The sequence below is a fragment of the Ischnura elegans genome, chromosome 7, assembly GCF_921293095.1.
Source record: "Ischnura elegans chromosome 7, ioIscEleg1.1, whole genome shotgun sequence".
Classification (NCBI taxonomy): domain Eukaryota; kingdom Metazoa; phylum Arthropoda; class Insecta; order Odonata; family Coenagrionidae; genus Ischnura; species Ischnura elegans.
In genome coordinates this window covers 109885968-109911969 of record NC_060252.1, presented here as the reverse complement: position 1 = coordinate 109911969, position 26002 = coordinate 109885968, and the positions used below count along the sequence as shown (strand labels likewise).

Here is a 26002-nt window from a genome sequence, read left to right as displayed (position 1 = left end):
GCAGAGGCGATTATGCCGAAAGGTCACTATAATTGTGCTACATATTTACCTTTGAAATAATTTTTAATCAATCATTTCGTCTTCTGTTCATGGCCCATTGGACGTTGAAAAAAACGGCCCTCGTATGCGTTTTGGATGGTGTCAGCATAAAGGTAACATTGATGTGAAGTATCAAGGAGTTACTATGACTTCGAAACTATCGCCGAGAAAATATATAGAAAATATTTGTAGCAGAGCCCTGGAGAAGGTAGGATTCGTGAAGCGTACTGTGGGAAGAGTTTTGGATGAAAAATTAAAAGAGTGGTGCTGTTTCGAATTCGTGCGGCCACACCTTGAATATGCAGCGAGCATGCGGGATCCGACGCAGGAAGACTTAATCCGTGAACTTAATGAAAGACGGAGAAAAGCAGCGCGGTTTCGCATAAATTTCTGCTGGCGTACAGATAGATTTACACACATGTTAAGTGAATTTGACAGGGAGCTGCTAGAGGATGCGCGTTTGGATTATGTTACTTGATCAATTGAGAATTGATGTTATTCAGAGCAAGTGGCGTAGAGCGAGGCTGGGGGGTTTGGGGGATAAACCCCCCCCCCAAGAGCTCAGAGAAATTGCTAAGTTTAATCCGTTTTACTTATTGTATTGATATTACTAATAGAATAGTGCAAGGATTAATAAAATATCTCTCAGAAAGCCGTAAAACTCACCATTTTGAACCATTTATCTTTAAAATTCCGCAATTTACTAATCTCGTACCTACTGCTTATCCTGGTGGGTATTCCATACCCCCACACACCCCAGTATTAGTTGCACCTTAACCTCCTCCCCCCCATCCTTAGTTCCTGGCTGCGCCCCTGTTCAGAACGACACGGAGAACATCATATTGGAACCCCACTGCGTTTCAATGTCCGACAGAAACGAAACATTAAGAGAGAGATTTTGCCGAACCGATTCACATGGGAATTTTGTTTTCGTCCGTACAATAAAATTCAGTTAAGCTAGATGGACCTTTGCTAGAGCATTTCCTTTTTGTATGTTTTCGGCTGGTTTCATGATAACCCCGCCACACGTCAGGATTACTGGGTGTTACATAGATGTAAAACTCCACGCAAATAAATATTTATTTTTGAACGACATGCTTGTTAAATTTTTGGACCAAAACCATTTTTTAAAAGACTTTTCTCAACATTTTCCTAGTGAGCAACTTCTCCTACCACACTGCTTCTCGCTTGTTAGCTTACTTTTATTTTGATTGCTACTTGTGATATCATCAAAGTTAGTTTCTGCTGGTAGTCTTTGGTGAATCGGTGATTTTTCATTACTTGCTATTATATGATAAGGCACAAGAAATACCATTTAGCTCGTGTAGGAACATGACTGAGCTTAAATTTCTTTTATTAGATCGTTGACTACAAAATGTAATAATGTGTTAATACTGATTTCTAAAACTAGGTTATAGTACTTGGTATATCGATCAAAAGTGCTTATTACTAGATGTTGAAATAAAGTGAAATCTGTTATTCAGCTGAACTTCTTTAATGGTGGGTACAGAGTGCAGGCCAACTTCACAAGGCACGGTTCGGCGTAAGAGTGAGCGAAAATGCCGGGCGAGACGAAACTCCTGGTCGGCCCAGCGCATGCGCACTAGACCTCTCCCTCCCCCTCCATCGCCACCTGGAGGGAATTCAAAAAGCCTAAACATACCGCCCGCCTCGGCAAAGTGGAAATAATTACCTTAACATTTATAGCCGCCCGCCGTGACAAAAATATCGGGGCAGCCAACTTACAGAATCAAAGAAAACATACAAAAATGAATATGGCTTACCACCGAAACAAGTAATTTAACAATAAATATTTAGTTTTTTTTAATTTAAATGAAATTTAGTCGATTTTATCGCTGCCTCCCATAAGCCTCCGAAGTGCGGCGCGTACGGTGGGATAAAGGTCCACTGCGTCCCCGTGTTGCTCAGCTGACAGCCGACTTCTTTATAGAAGGATGAGGATTGCTGGAACATTGTCTTCAATTCTTGCACAGCTCCTCGGAAGGTTGAGGCGTTGTCGCTGTAGAGAAAATAACAAGCACCTCTTCGCGAAACAAATCTGCGAAAAGCAAGGAGAAAAGTGTTAGTGGTAAGATCAGATACACATTCAAGGTGAACGGCCTTCGTTACCATACAGATAAAAAGGCAAATATATCCTTTATATGCTTTGTGACCCCGACCCTTAGTAGCCCTCAGGAGGAATGGACCAGCATAGTCCAGTCCAGTAGATAAGAATGGTCTTTGGGGTTTAACCCTTTCTTCTGGAAGATCACCCATGCGTTGCACCAGAGTCGCTCCACGAAACCGGGCGCAGGTCACACAGGTCCGGATTTCTCGCTTTACCACAACGCGGCTGCGGATGATCCAGTACCGTTGCGATAGGTACGCTGCTGTAGCTTGCAGTCCGCCATGAAGGGTGACTGCGTGTGCGTGGCGCACCAGCAGCACAGTGAAATGGTGATCCTTTGGAATGATTATGGGATGTTTCTCATCATAGTCCAGCACTGCATTTCTTAGCCGACCACCCACGCGAAGTAGTCCATCCGCATCGCAAAACGGTCGAAGAGGTAGCAGGGGTGAGGACCTTTTCAGGGATTTCCCAGACGACAAGGCTGCAAGTTCGTCTCGGAATGCTGTGGACTGCATGCTCCTGATTACCGCAGTCAGAGCTTGGGCACGCTCCTCGGGGGAGACAAACCCCGAGCGTTTCTGGCTTTTATCCCTGAAATTGTGTAGCCATCTTAGGCACAGAGACATGACGTTTAGCAGGCGCAGGTATGATGAAAATCTTTGTAATACATCACCTGAGTTATGAATGGAAGTTGCAGAGTGGTTTACGGCCATCCGCATCTCCGAATCCTCAGCACCTGATGATTCGGGTTTCCCACAGCTCCACCCCTCTTCCCGGCCGGCAAGCCATGATGGTCCACTCCACCAGAGAAAGGAGTCCATCAGTTCGTCAGGGCTGATCCCACGGGTTGCGGCATCAGCTGGGTTGAGCTTGGTGTTGACGTAGCTCCACTGGGTCCCCGGAAGCGACGTCTGGATCTCCGCGACGCGATGAGCCACGAAGGTCTTCCACCTTGAGTGGTGGCCACGGATCCAGGCCAAAGAAACTGCTGAATCTGTCCAGCAGAATACTGGCACAGACACGAACTGAAGGCCCTCCACTATTTTCACCAGGAAGCGAGTTAAAAGTACAGCTGCACACAATTCAAGGTGAGGCACACTAACAAGCTTTAACGGGGCGATTTTCGTTTTAGCGGCCAACAGGCTAACATAGCTAACAACAGGCTGTTCGCTAGTGCTGTTAAAGCAGTATTGAATTATGAATGCATAGGATTTTATGCCATTCTGTATCAAGGCTAATAGTGTTCTAAGTGGTATGAGCTTGATCAAATTAAATCGCAAATCCATTTTTAAATCTTCAGAAATAGGGGTTTAAATAGACACTATACAATATTTTTAGAAAAGTACCAGTAAAAGCAATAGGTTGGTTTCCTATCACTTTTTATTGCCTAAATTAAAATATTGTTACTCCTGCAGTACGCATTTCACGCTTTTAGATTTTAAAAGACGATATCTATTTTTTGCGATTAAATGAAAAGTGAAAATTTTCAAGCGCGCGAAAATGCGACGGCTAAGCATTAATCCTTGGAAAACCTTGCGTGACGTCCTTCTGGTTCCCGCTGTCGCCGTGTAAGGTGACCTTGGGGCGTGGGTATGTGCTTCGCTGCGATGCAGGCTGCTAGCAGGCAGCAGAGAACCCTGCTAACAGGAAGCGCTTGGCTTAAATAAGGTTCATTAACCCATTAAATCCCAAGCATGTTAATAACTTAAAAATTCCAAATATTTTGATGAATTAGCAATAAAACAGACTCAAATAAGGCAAATTATCTATTTTTATATTTTTATTGTTTTTAGTTTGCCGTTGGTGGAACGTTGCGTATACGCAACGTTGGGAGTTCCCCTGGTCAAATGAGCCGTTTTGCCTTTTTTCGGAGCTCTTTTCTTTTAGCAAACAATTCTTTTTTATTATAACCAAAACATATTATTAACCGAAAATATTGATTAAACTTTGTATTGTTCATGAAATTTAGAAGAGCAATCAGTATGTAGATGAATATTGCACTTTTGGTAATCACTAATTTTCTGGCTGCTACAAACTCGGCATCTTCATTGTGAATTTTTCCGTCACGAACAATATTGTGGCCAACCTTGTCTTTCCTTACTGTATTTCGCAAACTATGTATTCCGTTATGTTCTATATTACACACAAAATATATGGAACAAGTAAAGAGAGATGTGAAAGAGAAGAAATACGTAGGTGTGAAAAGATTAGCTGATAGGAGAACTGAGTGGAGAGCTGCGTCAAACCAATCCTAGGATTGTTGACCAGTGATGATGATGTCCTATATTATGGCAATTTTAGTTACTATAAGGGTAGTTTTATTTTAGTTATAATTTTAGTTGCCTAAATCGAAACTTGAAGCTTGTACGTGGTGGAATGATCAATATTATCAATAACAGACAATTTATATCACCCACAAAGTATTTACAAAAAAGTATAGTACTGGACCGGTTTCGGCTGTTACACCATTATGAAGTACAGAAAATATAAAGCAACCGGTCAAATAATAGGAATTTTTATATCGCGAAAGTAACAAAGTGTCTGCTATTGAAAATGAGTAATTTCTCCTTCACTGTTTCATTTTTTCTTGAGGAAACATAACACTATTTCTGAACAAAAATATGTCTGACTGATGGTTGATCCAATTACAACATCAAATTTACAAATGGATCCAATATACCGAAATTTGGTAATACATTTAGTTACATATCAAGCCAACTCAAAGAATAACGCATTCTTTTTACCGATCATACAATCAAAACAGCCTTACTTTCCCTTGGACAGTTCCTTTTGAGTGCGAGGAAGGCAACTTGCGACTCTGTTTTCTCTCACACTACAAGGGATTCTTTAGTCATAATTGGGAAAAATCCCATTTGAGACAAAAGTATCACTAAAAAATAACTTGAAATTATTTTCAAAATACAATAAGTGATACCTTGCATCTTCAATAACTTTTGCCAGGCCAACTACAACCCTTTCCACTAAACTCAAAGACGTATCAGTTTTTTTCCGATGCTCATCCATAGACAGAAAATTTTCCCAAGGAAGATATCATTCTCCACAAATTTATGAGAAATTGCATCAAACCGTAGAAATATTTGGTTGAGGTCGCAAAGTATGGACGTATCTTAGAAAACTTATCCCCCTGGTCCAAAATTCTGTAACCAGTAAGGCGTAAGAACATTTTAGGTTCAACAAAACGCTTCCGGGACATCGTTTGACGCACATTAGGAACGCGTCCTTACTCCAGTAATATTTTTTGCTAAGGTGTAATAACCACTAAACATCAGAACGGAAGATATACCACGCTATTGTAATATTTTCTGAGAATTTCACGCACTATGATCACTGGCGATAGTGAACAACTTAGGCTGCAAATGTGAGTTCAGGTTATTTGGAGGGAACGATTGTTCAACAGATAACCACAGATATAGTAAAAGAAGATGGAACGGAACATCGCCCCTTCTATATACCGTAATACCCAGAAAGCCCTTTACCTGAGTCAATATACCAAGAAATATTTTTCTTGGAATCCCTGTGCATTCATAGTCAGACATAGTTCTCAAAAATTTCTTTCGAAATGACCTGCACCCTCATTAGGAGCCTTACCAGCTCATTATCGTCAGCGGCCAGTGGGCATGAATTTCTCAGAAAATACTGCGATAATGTGATCCCTCTTATCTCTCCATTCATTTTGCTCACTTGCCAACCCCCGCTGTGCACGGAGACCCATTGGTGCCGGGAGATCCCCGCCCAGCCTAACTGCTTTTTACCCTCCCACAACCTTCCCTTTGGATCCAAGTCAACAACACCACGTAAATATGAATTTACGATCTATTTTCTAACCCTCACATACTTGCTTTTTGCATACTTGTCAACTGTGGTAATCAGATCGTTCTTATCTTAGGATGCCAGTGTATCTTGAAATTGCAGACGCCTACAGAAATCATTATATTTTCTGGACAACTCTATGGCAAAGTTTTTATGCATCCTTTGTTTAGGTCACAGTAAATTTCCACTATAGCACAAGCAAACGCTGATTTAATCTTGCTCGATACGTGAAGTTAAAAATATCAAACAGTCACAACTCGGTGAAAACTCACCGCCTGCCAAACATCCTAGTAAAGACCCTTCAACACTTAATGTAGATGTACATTTAGGACTAAAATACTGTACAATTGCCTGAAACTAAAGTTTCACCATAAAAAGGTAACATATTCTTGATAAGCTTTTCATTTTTCAGTCCAAAAAGAAACGCTCTACACGACTTGATAAAGCCAATTTATTAAATTCCTACTTTAAGAGCGTGTTCACGGAGCCTTCCGAAAACTCACCCGAGACCAATGACAATCCCTGTATTCATAAGATGCCAGCTATTGACATTAGTACGCTCGGAATAGAAAATATATTGAAATCGCTTAGTCCAAATAAATCACCTGGTCCAGACGAAATCCCTTCTCGCGTATATAAAGAACTAGCCTCAGAACTTGCCCCCTACTTGCAGTTGATATTCAGTAAATCCATCAAGCAACACGAAGTACCTAATGACTGGAAAATCGCTAATGTAACGCCTATATTTAAAAGTGGAGACAAGGAACAGCCATCTAATTACAGGCCGATATCTTTAACGTCCATCTCTTGCAAAGTCCTTGAACACATCGTAGTCAGCTCGGTAATGAAACACCTAGACGCGCAAAACTTATTAATGGGAAATCAACATGGATTCAGGAAAAGCAGATCGTGCGAAACTCAGTTAGCGCTTTTCGCCCACGATATTTTAGTCTCCGGGGAAGACAACATTCCAGTAGACGCGATTTTTCTTGATTTCAAAAAGGCATTTGATAAAGTACCCCACGGAAAGTTAATATTAAAACTGAAATCTTATGGTCTAGACGAAGATGTCATTTCCTGGATTAGAGAATTTTCGAGCGACCGCGTCCAAAGAGTAGTATTAGACGGTGATGTCTCCAATGAGGTTAGAGTGACTTCTGGCGTTCCTCAGGGTAGTGTCATTGGCCCACTCCTATTCCTTCTTTATATAAACGACATTGGCGAAGTAGTGCAGAGTAAGTTACGATTATTTGCAGACGACGCTGTAGTTTACAGAGAAATTCGTTCCAGCAAAGATATAGATGAACTAACGAATGACCTTGCTGCTATCCAAGCTTGGTGCGATGCTTGGCAGTTAGAATTAAATTTGGAAAAATGCGTCGTAATGAATTTCTGGAAGAAGAATAACTCCCTGCAGCGTAACTATGTCATTCGGGGTGCGCAGTTAAAGGCAGTTGAATCTGTGAAATATCTAGGGGTTAGACTCAATAATGATCTATCGTGGAATAAACATATTCGAGAAATAACCGGTCAAGCTAATCGTAAAATGGGTTTTGTTAAAAGAATATTAGGAAAGTGCGACGACAAAGTGAGAGAAATTAGCTACTTTTCCTTCGTTAGACCACATTTGGAATACGCTGCCAGTGTTTGGGACCCTCATGAAAAAGGCTTAATAACAGAGTTAGAACACGTGCAAAGAAGAGCTGCCAGGTATGTGAAAGGTCGTTACGATAGTCTTGTTAGTGTAACTGACCTCTTACATAAACTCGGATGGGAATCTCTGTCGGACCGTAGATTGAAAAATAGACTAAACCTTTTAGATAAATTCAAGAGCAGTGTCTTTTCTGACGAAGTTAACCATATCTTGCGGACGCCAACGTACTACGGAAGATCAGATCATATAAATAAAATAAGAGAGATAGATTGCAGAACAGACAGATTCCGAATGTCATTTTTTCCACGATCAATAAGAGATTATAACGGCAGTAATAGAACTCGTAAATAGATTGCATGACTTGTAGTGTAGCCTACTAACCTATGTAAAACTTACTGCATGTTTCTGAATTTCTATTCTATATTCTATTTCTAACAGCATATAGTAGTATAGTTTGTTATTATACGGGACGTTTCTTGGATGGTGTGGTGTGCATGTGGGAGTCCAAATGCATGCTGCATGCTGGTGATTGATCACCCCCTGCCAAACACCCTAGAGGTGGCTCGCAGGGTAAATTGTAGATGTAGATGTAGATAGATGTAGATGTAGACTACCGCCGCGGCGCGCCGTTTCCCTAGATTACCGGGGTCCTCCCAACGTTGCGTGAACGCAACACTTACTTTATTCTTAAATAATTTGAAAACCACTTAGTCAAAATCACCCAATTTGTTGCAATGGCCTAGAATACAAATGCATCATTGTATTTGCAGAGAGATATAGTCATCGAGTGCCTCAGATTTAACATAATATGTAAACTTGGAAGATAACATAAAATAACGACTTACATATAAATGAAAAGGCCATTGTAAAAACAAAAGTTATTAAATTTCTTCCGTGAAAAAATTCATAACATTTAAGAAAGCATGGAACTACCTATGTTACAAATATTAACTACTTGTCAATAAAAAATACGGAGAAAAAAAATCGCAAAGTTTGCGTTGCGTTCACGCAACGTTGGGAAGAAATGGGTTAATACCTTATCAAAAGAAGATAACTTTCCGACCTAAGCCAGTTTTGACAGGTGATTATTAATACATGTTTCTCTGAGCTCTGTGCTTCATGCATGCATTGGTAATCTCAGACGATGTAAAACTCCTATCCACTCCACTGACGTCACGTGGAGTGGCATCGGATTGGCGCCAATATGACCCTTTTCTAATGCAGTTAAGTTGACCATTGCCATTCGTCTAAACTGGGATTTCTAAAACCAAGTATTTGTATATTATGAATACACTAATGGTGGGTAACGTATCGCAACCAATGCTTTGCGTTTTCTTTGATGAAGGAAACTACCTTATTACCACTTTGAAGTACCTACCCACCTATATTACGATTTTTTTGCAGACAGTAAAAACAAATTACTATTACCTCAACCAAATTACTGTACTAGCAATAGTGGAAATGACTAAACGGTCTCAAAAATGTACGTATCCGATTGGTTTTATAAGTGGTTCGTGATTGTTGTGAATAGTAGTCTGTTGAGGACATGTTTACATCGATACCTTCTCACCTTGAATTATGCTTCTGTGAATCGAAACGGGAATAATAATATCACCCTCTGTCATTGGATCGAATGACAAGTGCCGGAACTGAGTTCGACTTCTTCAAACCTTCCAGTTAGATTAATCTACCATCGATTTCTGCGCGACATGCTACTCGCCGCCTAATCTTCAACTCGGAGATGGAGATTGACGATAATCCGTCCCGAAGGGAACTGAAATGTTGACTCGAAATCGATAAACGCCAATTCGTGGCGAGTGTAGTGTCTAGAAAATTGTTTCATCTTTGGGAAACATGAGTTATTCCTCTGTAGGTACATATTACTTTTTATTATTGTATGTTATTATTACTTTATTATTGGATTTATTATTAAGGATATACACTTTGTTACTTCCACAAAATTCACAGAGTTTCTATGTATTACCGGTTTCGGCTATTACACCATTTTCAAATAAATACAATAAATGGTGGGGGCAGGTATGTATATATAGTGGTTGTTGATGTGGGGGTGGGGGGAAAAGGTTTGGATTCAAGCTGGGATTAGTAATTCGTGGGAAAGAATAGGGGGGGACACAGTTTGTCAGCTGGTTTGTTGGGGTGGGGGATTTGGGAGGGTGATGAGTAATAAGGGGGATGGGTTGGGAAAGGTTATGTCGTTAACAAGGTTTTCATTTGTGACTATTTCTCGAATTTCCAAGGCGTCCATCCTTCTTCCTTTACTGGTAAAATGGAGAATTTCGGGGTCGAAATTACTTCCGTGCCCCATTTCCAGGATGTGCCGGGCGAAAGCTGACGTATCATACTTGTTTTTCCAACATGCCCTGTTTTCCTTTACCCTGGTGTTGAAGTCTCGTCCCGTTTGGCCGATGTAGCATGAATCACAATCATTACATTTTAATTTATAAATGCCAGATTTTAATTTTGGTTCAATAATATCTTTAGCATTATTTAACAGTCTACCCAAGGTGTTATTATAAAAAGCAACTTAGTATTTGTTTTTGGGGATAGCTTGGGATACAGCATTAGACAAAAGGCCTATCGAAGGTATTTTACACCATTTTGTTGAAGTTCTGAGTTCGACGGGTAGCACGGAACTTGACTTGGTGTGAGCAATATGTTTGAATTTCCTGTTTAAAATTCTTGTTATCAAAGATTGCTCATATCCATTATTATGAGCAATTTGTCGTATGGTATTTAATTCCTCTTTGAAATCAGTTTCCCGAAGGGATGTGTTAAGAAGGCGATGAACCATGGCGTGAAAGGATGCGTGTTTATGGGAGTGAGGATGGCAGGAACTGTTGGGTAATATGGTATCGGTATGGGTGGGTTTTCTGTAAATGGAAAACCTGTGCCTATTATTCTCAATGGAGATGGTCAAATCTAGAAAATTTAAAGTTTGTCCACCAACTTCTGTGGTTAGTGTAATTTTCTGGTGGAGACCATTTATTAGGGATGAATATTGGTCAAGTTGTCGCTTGCTGCCCGTCCACAAACAAATTTTATCATCAACATATCTATGTCAATAAAAAACATTCTTAAGTAAAACGTCCTTAGAGTTAAAAAGTTTTCTTTCCCAGCTGTCAATAAATATATCAGCAAGGAGAGGTGAAAGCGGACAGCCCATGGCAAATCCTTCATTCATTCGATATAATTTGTGGTCAAATGAAAAATAATTTTGGCTTGTGTAGAGTTGCATTAATCTTAAGAGTTCGGTGGCGGCTTCCGAATTATCTAGGAATTTTTCCGCCTCTGTGAGAGTTTTGTTAACGGGAACACATGTAAAAAGGTTAGAAACATCAGAAGAAACCATTATAGAATTGCTCGGATGAATCATGGAGTCTAAAGTTCGTGAAAGCTCAAATGAGTTCTGTGATACATAGGTGTATCACAGTTCCTTTGTTTAAGAGACGTCACTCATGTTCGACTGTTATTTTCTTGACGAAATACTGATAAAAATATCAAATTATCGTACTTAAAGTTTAGGAGTGTGTTGAGTAAATCAGCGTTTCAGCTGCTGGAGGCAAATTTGGACGAGATTTTGCTAAATTCACCGGAACATTTTAAAATTTTTAAGATGATAATTGAAATTGCGTTAACACATTCTATTTATTTCCCCGTGAACTTTTATCTACCTCTGATTCACTTTCAAGGGTAAAATAATTGCGATACCCACATTTCAATGACATTAGTTCTCAACAAGTGAGTATAAAATTTGATTTTTTTTTTCAATGTCAGTACTTCACTTTTTCGGCACTTGGAATGCAGTCCTATGAGAAAATTAAACAATACTGCGCGGAAAATGATCGAAAATATTTTAGAAAATTATAGAACTAATTACATTGAAATTGTGCTAAAAAATAACTGTTATTATCATCTGAATACCGTTCACCATTCTTCGGAGCTTTTTGTGATTAAAGGGAAAATAAAGGCTATTACGTATAGAGGATATTGATGAATGTACTTACAGCCGAAAATACTTGCAATAGTAAGGAAACATTGCATTAGATGTTACATATGGAGTATGTTTCTTTATGGAAACGAGGCTTGGGCGTTGACAGCAGCAGAGGAGTAAAGGGTGGAAGCATTTGAAATGTAGTGTTTCCGAAGAATGATGAAGACAAAATAAATCGACCGAGTAAGTAATGAGAAAAAGCTGAGAGGAGCGGGAGAAAGTAGAAGTATAAGTTTTAAAAATCTTAAGGAGAAGGCGAAATAACTTAGTCGGTCACATTACGAGGAAAGATTGCCTGAATGAAACGATCGTAGAAGGACAGGTTGAAGGGAAGAAGGGCAAGGGACGGCCCCGAGTGAGTCATATAGGACAGATTACTAAGGGTGGTAAACAGTGTAAATGATTTGAATTGAGATATTATTACTACTGCTACCGTTTAAAGTTGGGAAATTACTGCTGGCCTTTGAAAAAAATAACCAAATTGACGCAAAAGATAACTTTTGACGGAATTAGATTATGTGAGACGCGGTGAATTTACCTTTTTTTTTAAATAGGATGATACCATTTTAAAAAAATGTAACTTTTAATCAGAAAATTAAACATGAACCTTCCTCATTTCTGAGTAGCCGTCTATAAAATCTTTTGATATCCTTACTACCTCAACCATTTTAATGTCTGCTAGAAGACAACCAGGAGCTGCTCGGTAAAGATAGAACCCAGTAAAAGGGGAACTTAAATATAAGACACGGTCTCAGGCGTTACCTACTTTGTGGAACTGCTTTATCATAAAATAAAATTACTTTGTTCTATTCCACATTTTATTTAAATAGTATGACCCGGGTTTCTGCATCTGTTAGTGCCCCATCTTGTTTAAAAATTTTGTTTTCTGTTAGTTTTTATTTATGGTGCTATTGTTTGTTATCTTTTAGGTATTATTAATTTAAGGAATAGCCAATGATAAAGCCTTTGTGTGGTTTTTGGTGATGAAATAAATAAACCTCATGCTATCATTAGGTGATGCTTCCTGAGATGCAGAAACCCGGATCGTATTATTTAAATAAATTGTGGAATAGAACAAAGTGATTTTATTTTATTCTATGGGAACTTAAAACTTGGAATTCATGGCTAAATTGACCTCTCAATCGGAAAATACGAAAGATCACGAGAAGAAACGCCATTTTTCGCAATGCACGGTTAAAAGGGCAGCAAAGTTACTCGTGGGCCATTAACCTTTGAACGGTGAAGTTGCGAGAAAAGGCAGTATTGGAACTAGAATATGCCTCCACCTACCACACACAAACGTGTCAGAGTGAATGCGGATGTTATCAAAAGGTGGGAGAGTGAGCAGAGATTAGGGAATGGGTGTTAGGTGGCGCTGAGCGCATTTGCGTGGTTCGGTAATGAGAAAACGATTCGAAGGACGCGTCAGACTCAACCGAAAATACTACTCGGAAATGTTTACGGAAACGGGTTTGGGAGCATGAGAAACACTTATGTACTGACTTAAGTCGCAATCCGAGCAGCCATATGGAAACGCATTGCGAAAAGACAACCAGACATCCTCTTTTATATGTACAGAAGATATAACTCCGTGTGGACAACTTTTTAAATGTGTTTTTTTATTCAATTGACCTAGAAAGGGGTAAATTAATTGATTGAAATTATGGAAAATTAATATAAATATTTTTATCACTCCAATAAAAAAATATTCCAATAGAAATAACATAAAATTGAACCTGAAATTACTTCATTGCGTCGTATGGTCTTTGCTGAACGTCTTTTTTCCTGGCTTCCTTCTCGCTTTCAGCATTCTCTTTTTCATCTGAAACTCTTCATTTTTATTTTTTCAACAATTAAATTCCATTTTTAAATGCATACTTTATCTCCATTTACCTTTATTACGGTTACACTCATTTCGAGCTTTGGTTGAAACTTTGGTTTTGGCCAAGGGAAAATTAAATTCGATAAGGGTTGTTGTCAGCTCAAGCGAGAGTAATTAGACGCCGCGACGGAAGATGGCGAATAATCCCTAAGCGCCCTCCAAAATCTACCCCAGGTGGAATCTTCCTCCGTCAGGTTGGCTTCGATAAGAGGAGGGCTCCGCGGTGCTGCTTGCGAAAACTTCAGTGGGCTTGTTTCACACACATGAGTGAATGATCTTTTCTTGAACTGGGGGCTTATCTGCGATTATCGCCAAGGAAACGCTGTCTTAGATTACTAAATTCGCCCCACCCAAGGCTCGGAAAATAAGCCGCAGATAAGAGGTCAAGGGGTATTAATTAATTATTGTTAACTTGACAGAAAAAATTACGCTAAAGTATAAAGATGACAATTTTCAATAGCTTTGTTAGGAAAAATCAGATCAATTGCTGACGATTTCAGTAAATGAAAATTCATTATAATATGATGCAAATAGCTTTAGCAATTTTCCAAACGTTGAAAGGAATTTATTATTATTTTTCTCGGGACGACGTCTGCGCCAGTGACGGCATACGATCCGGTATCACAAGAATTTCAGTGTGTATCAATGATGCCTTCTATACCGATATCAAAAGAGATTTACCGCCTTTAGGAAGCTACCCCATCAAGGTTGGGATCTAACGAAATGTGGTGCCACCGAAAAATTATGAAAATGAAATGCATTTATCGTGTAAGTTATGTGGAAGTTTAGCACTACAAAGTTCGCTATGAAAAAATACTGAATTTTATTCTTTGAGGTCTTATTGCAACCGCGGGAAGAAGAAGAGTCAATTCAATCGGCCGCTCCATGAGACACTTTGGCTTGATGAAGTCAATCGTTGAAGGACTGTTGGATGGGAGGAAGGGATGGGGCGAAGCATAAAAAGCGGATAATGATGGATGTAAAAGGCAATATTATGCTGGTATTAAAAGACTAGCTGCTTGGAGAATCAGTTTAAATAGAATATAATGTTAATCTTACGATCGTCAGTCACGTAGTTTTGGCGTAAATGATTCGTAGAATAGGAGCACACATCAATTTTTACTAAGGAATGAGAAATCTTGATCTAAATTTAAAGCGAAACGGTAAAACAGCTTATGTTCTAAGTACACAATATTTTATTTATTATTCCTAATTTCAGGAGAATACTAGAAAATTCTGTCATTTCTGCTTCTATTACAAACCTTTCATATAACCTGTGCTTCAAACATCCTTTTTAGTAAGAAGATTACTTCGGCGGAAAGGTTTTTGGCAGACCATCGCTTTTTTCCTGACTTATTGTTGGCACCGTTTTTATCATATTGTTTTCATTTCATTCTAAGGAAAATACGGATCAGTTGGCTCATTCCTGAGCTACTCATAAATCATAACATAAAGGTGGTAAATACTGCAAAAAGTATAGTTGAAAATACTAGTTTCTGATCAATCTCATCGCAATTTGAGTTGTTATGGAAAATTGAATATTTCTATTACTTTAGCCAAACAAGTCTGATAAATGTAGTTCGATAAATAGTATCGATATGGCACCCATTAGTTTGATAAATCAACTAAGATCAGAGGCATAATAAACCCGATGTAGCGTGAGCCGGTGAAAGATTTTCCACCCTAAAAACCATTTTTCTGAATGAAAATCATAAAATTAGGAGTTAAATGTAGGTTTCCTCAAATTAAATGCAAAATAATCGGAGAAGAAATGTGTTTGCATAGGTTATATAACACGGGCCCCCCACGCGTAATAACAGACTCTATTGACCAGGCTAATCGGTTGCTATGATAAATAATAAAAAACGATTCTTAATTATTTTTCACATTACTCAACCAATTTCTTGAAATATGAATAAGGTGTGACTGCGGTTTCCCTTCGTAAGCTTAATAGAGGATGGTACACATGATAGAATTACGTAAAAACTGAATATCAATATCTAGTGCAAATGTGCAAAGTGGAGATCCTTCGCATGAATTGGGGCTAGTATGACGAATTTTATCGAAAGATTGCTTATCATGATCGCGAAAGATACCACATCACGAATACCTCTTTTTTTTTAAGTTTTAATGAGTCGGGATACACAAACATCTCCAAACAGCTTTTATATCCAATACAATGCGGAATAAAATCTTCTGGTGAGTAGAAGATGATAAGATAACATTGCACATTAAAAAGGATGTCAACGGAAAAAATAAAGTAAAATAATGAAACATGATCACTATCGCAATCATTAAAAAAATAATCACTTTTATCTACCTCTCTTTTATGGAAGGTTTGCTTAGAAATATTTCAACCGCAATCGTTTATCGGCAACAAGACAGGAACTGCCGTAAACAGCACGAAACATCTATTAGAATTGGCATTACGTGCACTTGTTGACTATGGCATTATTCACAACCACACTTTCGATTTTGATAACACCGAAATTTCACATACAGAATGTAATTTATAAAATAACAATGAGTAATTTCCTACCTTATATTTCTCCTATTTTTGTATAAATAAAAATCTTTGATGTAAATAAATCTTTGTTCATATCGAAAGAAGCCATTAAGAAATTGACTTTTCAAATATTTATTTGTAAATTTCCTACCTTATTTTCATCATATTTTTGTTTTAATTCCTGTATCTATCTTTTCTCTCTTATTCCTTTATCATATTTTCCAATTTTGCTCTTTTGTTTGCTTAAACCAATACCTTTGTTATTGTTATTTGCTTGTATCTTTCTTCCTATGATCGCCGCGCCGCCATTGGATTTTGGTGGCCATATTTTGAACTAATCCCCTACTAATTTTTAAATTAATGGACAGATTATAATGGGAAATTTGGTATTGTCACAATTTTTCCTTGGGTTTCAGATAATTTTAGAGGGGTCATCATAGGACTTTTTGTCGTATCTCGTCTCGTTCACCCCAAACACTTGTATGAATGAGTGAGTTAGTCAGTGAATGGTTGTAAGTGGGTTTTATAGTATAAAGATGAAAATAAAGCTACATATACGAATTCAAGTTCCAAGTATTTTCGCCAATGCTATAAAAGCTGCAGTAACAAAAGTCGGAATACGAGTACTGTGGACTTAGGCTGTATATTTATAATGAATATAATCGGCTTTCATGAAAATATTGAGAACCGCTACTGCTACGTTGTTTTCGGATTATTGCTCATTCAGTTTAAGTGAGGCCCTTGGAAGTTCATAATGTTTTCACGCATGCCAGAGAATTTTTCACTTTCTTCGACGTCAAGAGGAGACGGTTGGTTTTTTTTTAATTTCGCTCTAATCCGCTTGAGGAGGCTGTGAAGTGAATCGTATGATGGAGGAAAGTGTTCGGTAAGTGATGCGTGAGTTTGGAGCAGGAACCTTTGCTTAGCTGTGTGCGGTCTTCTATCCGCTCCTCGCCTTTGTTTATCGCACCCACACCCAACCCATTGGGTGGAACAGCTTACCAGAGGATCCTTTCGAAGTGAACAACTTCTTGCAGAAACGCCTATCTCTTCTCTCTCAACTCTTCTATCTGGTTCTCGATAAAGTTCCCTGCCGGGAAGATAGAGCACATTTCCCTTTGATGCCGCCAAGAGTTTGTTTGAGAAAGTACTCATTGACTTATGACTTTATCGGGACTTTCATTGGAGATAATCTACTGGCGATTATCTAGTGCAAGAACCTGGCCCAACGGTTTGGGTTCACTTTTAAGCAATAAGCAATACATTTTTTGACTTCTGTGTATTTAAATTTTTTATGAAACATGGTAATAATTTTCCATGATCACTCTATTCATTGACTTTACATTTATTTTCTATTTATAAAAAAATATTAAATATCTACGTTTCACTCTTTTCGCGTTTTGCGTAAATTATGAATGTAACATAATTTCTGTTTCCGCCATTTCGTGCAAACTAGTATCGTGTGAGATAAATATTTCAGTATATTCATTGCTATAAAATCAGAAGAGTAGTAAAAAATAAAGTCAAAACTGTGCGATCTTCTCAGATTTATTATTGTATTATTTTTCTAGATTTACATATGTTGTTGTTTGGCAGTTACACGAGAACCGCCAATTAAATGACCAACAGAACATTGTTATAAAAATTTTTATTTCTTCTTATATCTTGACCTTCTTTAATTAATGGTTAATTAGTTTTTGGAGTAAAGGTCCAATCTATATGATGCAAAAAAGTTATAGCCTACGTTTCAGTTTATTTTTAACTAACATCAGGGCTATGAATGAAAACATGAGAACAATATAAAATACAAAGATATACAATCGCCATTACATGCATGATTATCGACATCATGGTCGCCATATTGACTTCAAATGCTATTATACTTAAAAAGAATATTTTAAGTTATGAAATTACGAAAAAATGCACAAAACAACATAGGTACGTATTGTGCGTTTGGCTCGAAATCATAAGATGATATGCTCCCAGGCCGATTTTTGCTCCCGAAAATGTTACGCCCAAGTTACCTCATGTATACTTAGTTTCTCGAACTATGATTGTAATTGGAGGAAGTTAACCCAACCATATTCCAACGCCTTTTGCCTTTCAATTGTTTTCGCAATGTAGAGCTGTGAAGGGCTCCAACTTGCTGCAATGAGTTAGCTCCGCCCCCAAGTACGCAACGCCGAGCTAAAAAACCCTAAGGGTCGTCATTTTTGAATGTTGGTTGGCACTTTTCATTATTAAACTGTTTGGAAATATATTACCGAGACAAATTTTCTATTACCACCATGCATTCATACCATCAAGGAAAAATTGGATTTGTTTGTCTATTGTGGAGTTTATCTTCATTTGTGTCACCGACAGGCGGAAAGAGTTCTTTTTCTCTACCAAGCGAACTTTATTAATCTCCGGTTCGAAAATGTTACGCCCAAGTTACCTCATGTATACTTAGTTTCTCGAACTATGATTGTAATTGGAGGAAGTTAACCCAACCATATTCCAACAAAATTTCTGAAAATATCAATACCATTCAAGTATAAAAATGGGTAGGAAGATTATAAATGTCACATCCGGTACATAAGGAATGGCTGGTTAGCTATTTAACTCAGATATCCTTTTCTCTGTGTTTTATAGTCAACACACGGCACATAGCATAATATATCAAATTTATTTCATTGAGCGTTTTAATCAACCGAGACCCTTCAAAGTCACTTAACAACTCCCCTACTTCAAACACTACAATTGAAAATTGTGAACTTAAAAAATAAAGGAAAACTGGGGTGGAAGCTCTTGTTCTAACAGCTTAATAATTTAATGTTTGAAATCATCCCTGTAATACTGATTCATGTCCGGAATCTTTCAATTTCCGCACTTAAGGTTTATTCAGCTATTCAGTTTATTACATGAGGCTTTTGTATTTTTAACGGGATGATTTTTGTGAGAGAGGCAAGAGAAAATTAATATGCCTAGAGGACCTAGGGCTGCTCCTAGAAACGGGAGAGGTGATTGTTGTTGCCAATCTGAAGGGGGGAAAAGTGTTCGCCTATAATAGCTACGAGGAGGAGAAATTACGGAGCAGATGTTTGAGATGCCCACCTGATGTGTACGGGAAACGTCATAATAGCCCCCGTAGATATACCTGCGCTTTACACGTTGTTTCCTGATGATACTCATGACTGTAATCCTCGGCCACCGTGGTCTTCCCATGATCCCCCTTTATTTCCGCCATTGTCTCCCTTCGTTAGCCGCTTGCAGTGGGATCATCTGCCGTTAATTTCCTCTTCGCTGGCGTCCCCCGTTTATCGAGGTGAGCAATATTCACTTGACGAGATAATGCTGGCTGACCAAATCATCTTCGGATGCCCTTAGGTCCCTTTGAATTACGGGAGCTGTTGTGTGGGTTACTGTGACCTCTGCCTATATTATTTATTAGATTTGTTCCAAATTGCCTTCACCTCATGAGAGTCTTTGCTTCAACAATTTTCTTTTGTCTACTATAAAAAATGGAGGGCTATTTTTATCTCACTGGTTTATTCATGTCTGAAGACGAGATATGAAAAGTTTTTTCGTTTTTAAATTCCAATTTATTGAAATAATTCCGCCATCACTACGATTTAACTGGAGTTTTCAAAAGTAATCATGAAAAAGGAAATAGTTAAGGCCAGTATGCAGGCATTCTACTTCAAGCAATTGAAGGTATGATTTCGCAAACGGGTCATGTCTGCTGGGGGGTAATTTAAACGAACGACAGTAGCTGTTGCATGGAATATTTTTTTTGTAAATAGATGATGCATAAACTAAAATGTATTTTCATCTGGAAAAGTTGGATTGACGGATTTGGTCGCTTTACAGATGTACAGATAATTTTGGTCCATCTCAAGGCTTAGGTTATTAAAATTCTGTTATTTTGGAATTTATTGATAACTATTCTCCTTGATTTTAACGAAAGCGAATTTTTACGATCAAAATCTGTTCGTAGTTTTTATACGACTTAGTTTCGATAGCTTATGATTTTTTTCCACGATTTGGAAAGGTTTAAGACTAATAACCACTTATAAACGCAGCAGGAAATGATGAATACGTGAAAATAACGTTCTCGCATCCAGGAAGAAGACCCTGAATTGTCGATTTTCACGTGCATGATCTTCCGAGTGAATGAAAACTCTTTGGCCTCTTTACCTCTGGTTCGGTGGTAGTGAATTGGAGATGGGATGGACTTGATCTACCGTGGTTTCTGTTCAGGAGTAATCTCACGTGCCCGAATGCAGGTCAATCGGAATCGCCCAGTTTAGTTTAATGGAGGTCACTTTTCCCCAGTTAGCCGCACCGTGAACTCTTCCTTTCCAGCGGTGAATCGGATCCGGAACTTGTTTCGTTCGGAAATGGGTTGTCGACTTCCTCCTCGTCTTCACTAAGCTCCAAAATTCCGATTTCCCTTCTGCGGTACTTCGCTATCTCCGTTAATGGTATTTTGTACGTTTCTGTTTTCACCATAGGGGTTAAAGTGATGGTATAATCGCATATTTGTCTTACCGGATTTGCTACTATTTTCCTTGCATGGCGTTTTCCAATCATTCAATTTACGATTGCAGAGTAACACACAAAGAAGGATTGGCTGTCGTTAATTTCTTTGGAATATTGAAAGCAACATTGAAAACTTTTTGAAATACGAAATTTGCGGCATAATTCATCAAAAACCGGCCATAAGGTTCGATGAAGAGCTTGTGCTCTGAGTTTTTTCTGTTCGTCAGATTTTAATGCAAAAACGTTTTTGATCCTAATTTTTTTCTTTGGCATGTTCAAATAAGCCCGTGTTGCTGCTCTGGAAGGCGCCGTTTTACTCTGCGCAGGTGCTGCTCTTGAGGTTTTCCAAAAACCAAGGTTACCACTTGGTAACCTTGGGAAAACCTATTACCTCTCTACCGACACTGGTGCTCAAGTCATACCAACCATTATGAATTCGTATCCACTCCACAATTGCTCCACATATTACCGTCAATTAGTAATAGTATGTCCTAATTGATAATGGATTTTGAAGCTTCTTTTATTGTTTTAGAAGTGAGCGTCACCGGCAGTCGGATTTCAGTAATAAATACATATTTTGAAACAACTCTCCATGAATAATTTGAAGATTAATGCTTTGCTTCAAAATTTATACGAATCGATGTGGAAGATAGTGCGGCTAGAAGAGAAACACATTAATTGTCGCACCTCAGGCGTGTTACCACTGCACTAGGAAACCACAATCAGCCCCACAACAATAAAATAATTTTTGTGCTTATCTGTTTGTTTTGTATGGGCCGTGTGTTTTTTTGTGATAGAAGGAATTTAAATACTAACAGGCCTATTCTGTAACAGATAGCGGCTCCGCTATCACGGCGAAGATGCTATTTCTGGCGCAATATTACGCCCTCCCGATTCACTATCTCAGAATAGCGGCCCCTAAGAGGAATTTGGGGTCGCTTTATAGCATCGACAATAACGCCAGCATTTGGCTCGCGTTATTCGGATAGCGGCCCCTACCAGGGGCGGAGTTTTGTACACGTCCAATCATATTTCTCGATTCTTTGCAATAAATAAATGAGACACTCCGAAAACGCAGCAGGATACTCGGCAGCCCGGGAAGAAGTTAAAAATACGATGTGGCTTGTGTTTGGAGATTTTGCTCTTTTTCTATCGGATATTTTCTAGCCTAAGTAAATATAAGCGTCTATATTCAAGGGTTCAACAGCCGTCGACGGAAGAATATCGCCAATTTTTAAGCTTAATATATCGGAATTTACAAGTATAATTGTCTTGAAGAGGACTTCGTCCGCTACGCACTATTCGTTCACCTACGCCTATAATGATTATACTCTTATGATTAGTGGTGACGAAATTATTTTTACTAGTACGTTCATTTTCAGCCACGGCTTGTTTACATCGTTTGCCTCATTGCTCGCCGTAATTCTACGATGTCCACAGTTAATACACAGTTGTCCACAAGGGTAATTATTTAATTATAAAACATTTTTGTCGCTTGAAATCACATTTTAGGCCATTTTAAATACGTTCGTTGAGGAAAACAGCTGTTTTCTAGATTACGCGTGTGTCATGGAAGGAATCATCGCGAGTGTTGTGATTGTGAACTCGTGTGACATACTTAAAGGTTTCTAATACCAATTTCTCGAGCAATGATTATGGAAGTGTTATCATGTTTGCATTTTGATACCAATTGCATGTTACTTCAAACAACTTAGCGTTGATATGACTCGGACTAAATATACTGCGGTACAGTGTAAATTTGTGATATGCCGCCGGAGGAATGATGTTGAAATGAAATGTATGCAGTTTTATGATGAATAATTCATTATATGTTTCCTTGTTTCGAGCAATCATTCTGTTTATTTGCCCCTTTCTTCCGTTGGAAATCACGGTACGTACTTATTAGTATATATTAGTATGCATTGTTAATTGCAGCGGTGCTGTCTGTGCTGTGCGATAGAATGCTCGCAAGGGCATTTATGAAGGTAGGAGGGATATTTTCGTGTTAAATCCCATTCTCTGCTGATGAGCTTGATCATAAGTACGATAAGTACTGTAAGAAATTTTCGTCGTCTGCAATGCGCGAAACTGTTTTCGACCGTCATTTGTATCTTGCTCTCGGAGCTCTGAGATCTTGGATTTGTAGGTAATATCATAAAACCTATAATTGGCTTTCGCTGACCGCTAGATAACGATGGAATAATTTAAAAAAGATATTTTAATCATTATTATGTCTAATAATAAGATATTTATAAATAACTTAATGAGTTACTCGACTTGTATTATTTGTATGATGTTAGGCACGATGTGGTGGAAGTTCGTAATATTGTTGAAATGACACATTGCAATATTTCCACTTATAGATTTATTTTACACTACGCGTTTCGTCGTTACAGCGACATTTTCAAGTGTGAAAAAAGTCTTAAAGATTTCCTTTATATATCATGGTGCTTGAGGGGAGGGTGGGAGTAGGATGGAGAATGGGGTTTGGGTGACGAGAAGTGAGCATATTGAAGGCTGTGGGGGGGGGGGGGGGGTTGGAGGGTCGTTTTAGGGTCTCGAACTGAGGCAGGGTGAGGGGGAGGAAAGAAAGGTTCTAGGATGGGTGAGGGTACCCCGCACTCATTCACTGTCTTCTTTCGGGTTGTGGTTGTCCGGATGGAGTCCTCGCACAGATGATCCTCTCCTCCTGGGTAGTTGACCTCGTGTCCTTCTTCTATTGTTCTTCTGGGGTGTGGAAGTGGGGGTGTAGTGTGGAAAGGGTTTGTACAAAAATTTTTTAAAAAACCTTTGGATATAGTAACGTATTTTTTCGGGGTCAACTGTGACGGTTGGGAATCTAGGGTCCAGGCATGTGTCAAGAAAAAAGGGGGGGGGGGGGGGGCGGCTGGGAATGACTTTTGGCATTTCATGGGAGATCTGTATTTTGTATGTGTCTGTGTTTTTGATATTGTATCGCCAGTAACGGCGAGGGACCGATCGATGGTGGCAAAACATCTCCTGGAAACAGATCATTATTGCAACTTTGACTTAGAAATACTCCACACGGAAATAAAAGGGAAAAAATTAGACTCCCTGGAAATCTTAGAAATCCAAAAGTTAAAACAGTTGAAGATTCCATTGATGAACGAAAATCTTTTTCATTACCCCTCGCCGTTACTGGCGATACAATATCAAAAACACAGACACATACAAAATACAGATCTCCCATGAAATGCCAAAAGTCATTCCCAGCCGCCCCCCCCCCCTTTTTTCTTGACACATGCCTGGACCCTAGATTCCCAACCGTCACAGTTGACCCCGAAAAAATACGTTACTATATCCAAAGGTTTTTTAAAAAATTTTTGTACAAACCCTTTCCACACTACACCCCCACTTCCACACCCCAGAAGAACAATAGAAGAAGGACACGAGGTCAACTACCCAGGAGGAGAGGATCATCTGTGCGAGGACTCCATCCGGACAACCACAACCCGAAAGAAGACAGTGAATGAGTGCGGGGTACCCTCACCCATCCTAGAACCTTTCTTTCCTCCCCCTCACCCTGCCTCAGTTCGAGACCCTAAAACGACCCTCCAACCCCCCCCCCCCCCACAGCCTTCAATATGCTCACTTCTCGTCACCCAAACCCCATTCTCCATCCTACTCCCACCCTCCCCTCAAGCACCATGATATATAAAGGAAATCTTTAAGACTTTTTTCACACTTGAAAATGTCGCTGTAACGACGAAACGCGTAGTGTAAAATAAATCTATAAGTGGAAATATTGCAATGTGTCATTTCAACAATTGTATTATTTGCCCTACACTAATTTTCATACCGACTACAGATTTCACGGGGGCGATATATTACGCCCCCAAAATCAGCGTAATATAACGCGATGCTATTTGCTGAATCAAAATCGATGCCATTTGAAAGAGGGAAATAGCCGCGGCGCAATAAAGCGCCCCCAAGATACAGAATAGCCCTGTAAGTGGTAACATTTGATGCATAGAAAAAGTAATTTATAATAGAGTCTCAATTAATTTGTCTGTTTTTTCTATTCAATTCAATTTTCGATTTTTTTCCATTGAAGGAAGCTATTTCCTTAATTTGTTTTTTATGTTTCTATCCTTTTCTATTTTTTTAGAAAGAAATCCTCCGTATTTTATGCATATTATTATGATCCTTCCGTGTCTTCGTTTCACTACATTGAGCAATATTACTCGCTTTGATCGAATACTTCTTCTGAATTTCATCATTGGCTTTAAAAGTTTAAAAAACACTGAAAGCAAAAAAAAAACATTCTCTCCGAATAAACATGCATACACGATTGGTGTACATGTATTTATATATATAAATAGTTTAAGTTAATGTCGATACACACAGAGACACAAAAAAGAAACACTCACATTGAATAAATAAACTCCTGTTGTCCATCTTCCCCCCACTCCTCTCTACCAGTTCCTACACATTGTCTTTCACATGATTACATTTTCAATCATTGCTACAAAGTATCCATTATTGCCTCCCTCCCTCCCACCGACTCCGCCCTCAACCTCCACACCCTCGAATTGGCGTGCATTTGGCACTTTCAAGCCAATAGCTTTCCGGGTCTGAACGTTGCATCCTAACCCCTATTCCTAACTCCCCCTCCCCATACACCTCTCCCCTTACCCCTCTTTTCCCTTTTCCAACCCTCTCCTTTCCTCACCATTCATTCTTCAGCTGACGAAGAAGCCTGAAGTGCTTCGATAGCTTCACAAGTTTATTTATTCAATGTGAGTGTTTCTTTTTTGTGTCTCTGTGTGTATCGACATTAACTTAAACTATTTATATTACGTGCCACGTGCATTTTGGATTTTTCAATACATTGTGTATTTATATATATATATATATATATACATTTCAAATTCACATTCACACAGGTCGCCACAGGCGAATATACAATCATAATAACACATAATAGAAATTGAAAGAAAGAGATAGAAACATAAATGCAGGACGATGACACACTGTGGCGTGGAGATGTAATGAAGGCCGAAAACACATGGAAAAAAGTTCACCTGAACCGGGAATCGAACCAAAATTTGGTGTATAAACCCCCGCCGAAAACACTGGAGATTAGATTAGCCTGGATAGCTCGGTGGTCTGAGCATCAGCCCGGAAAGCAGAAGGTCCGTGGTTCGATTCCCGGGTTCAGGTGAACTTTTTTCCATGTGTTTTCGGCCTTCATTCCATCTCCACGCCACAGTGTGTCATCGTCCTGCATTTATGTTTCTATCTCTTTCTTTCAATTTCTATTATGTGTTATTATGATTGTATATTCGCCTGTGGCGACCTGTGTGAATGTGAATTTGAAATGTATATGACCTATATGGTTCGTTTCCTCTTCTTGGGATCAGCGTTCCCCGAAACGCATGTTCTATATCTATCCTGCTGTG

The 26002-nt window shown here is 38.8% G+C and overlaps 1 protein-coding gene across 1 annotated transcript in view; it reads right to left on the bottom strand.

Moving 5' to 3' along the window:
• Nucleotides 1-2018: 2018 nt before the first annotated feature.
• LOC124163066 overlaps nt 2019-26002 on the bottom strand; it is a 159392-nt gene continuing 135408 nt past the window's right edge. The window contains exons 3-4 of the mRNA XM_046539852.1: nt 2214-3346; nt 2019-2098 (exon numbers count right to left, since the gene is read on the bottom strand). Coding sequence (XP_046395808.1) covers nt 2019-2098; nt 2214-3346 — 1213 coding nt within the window. The remainder of the gene's footprint in view (nt 2099-2213; nt 3347-26002) is intronic.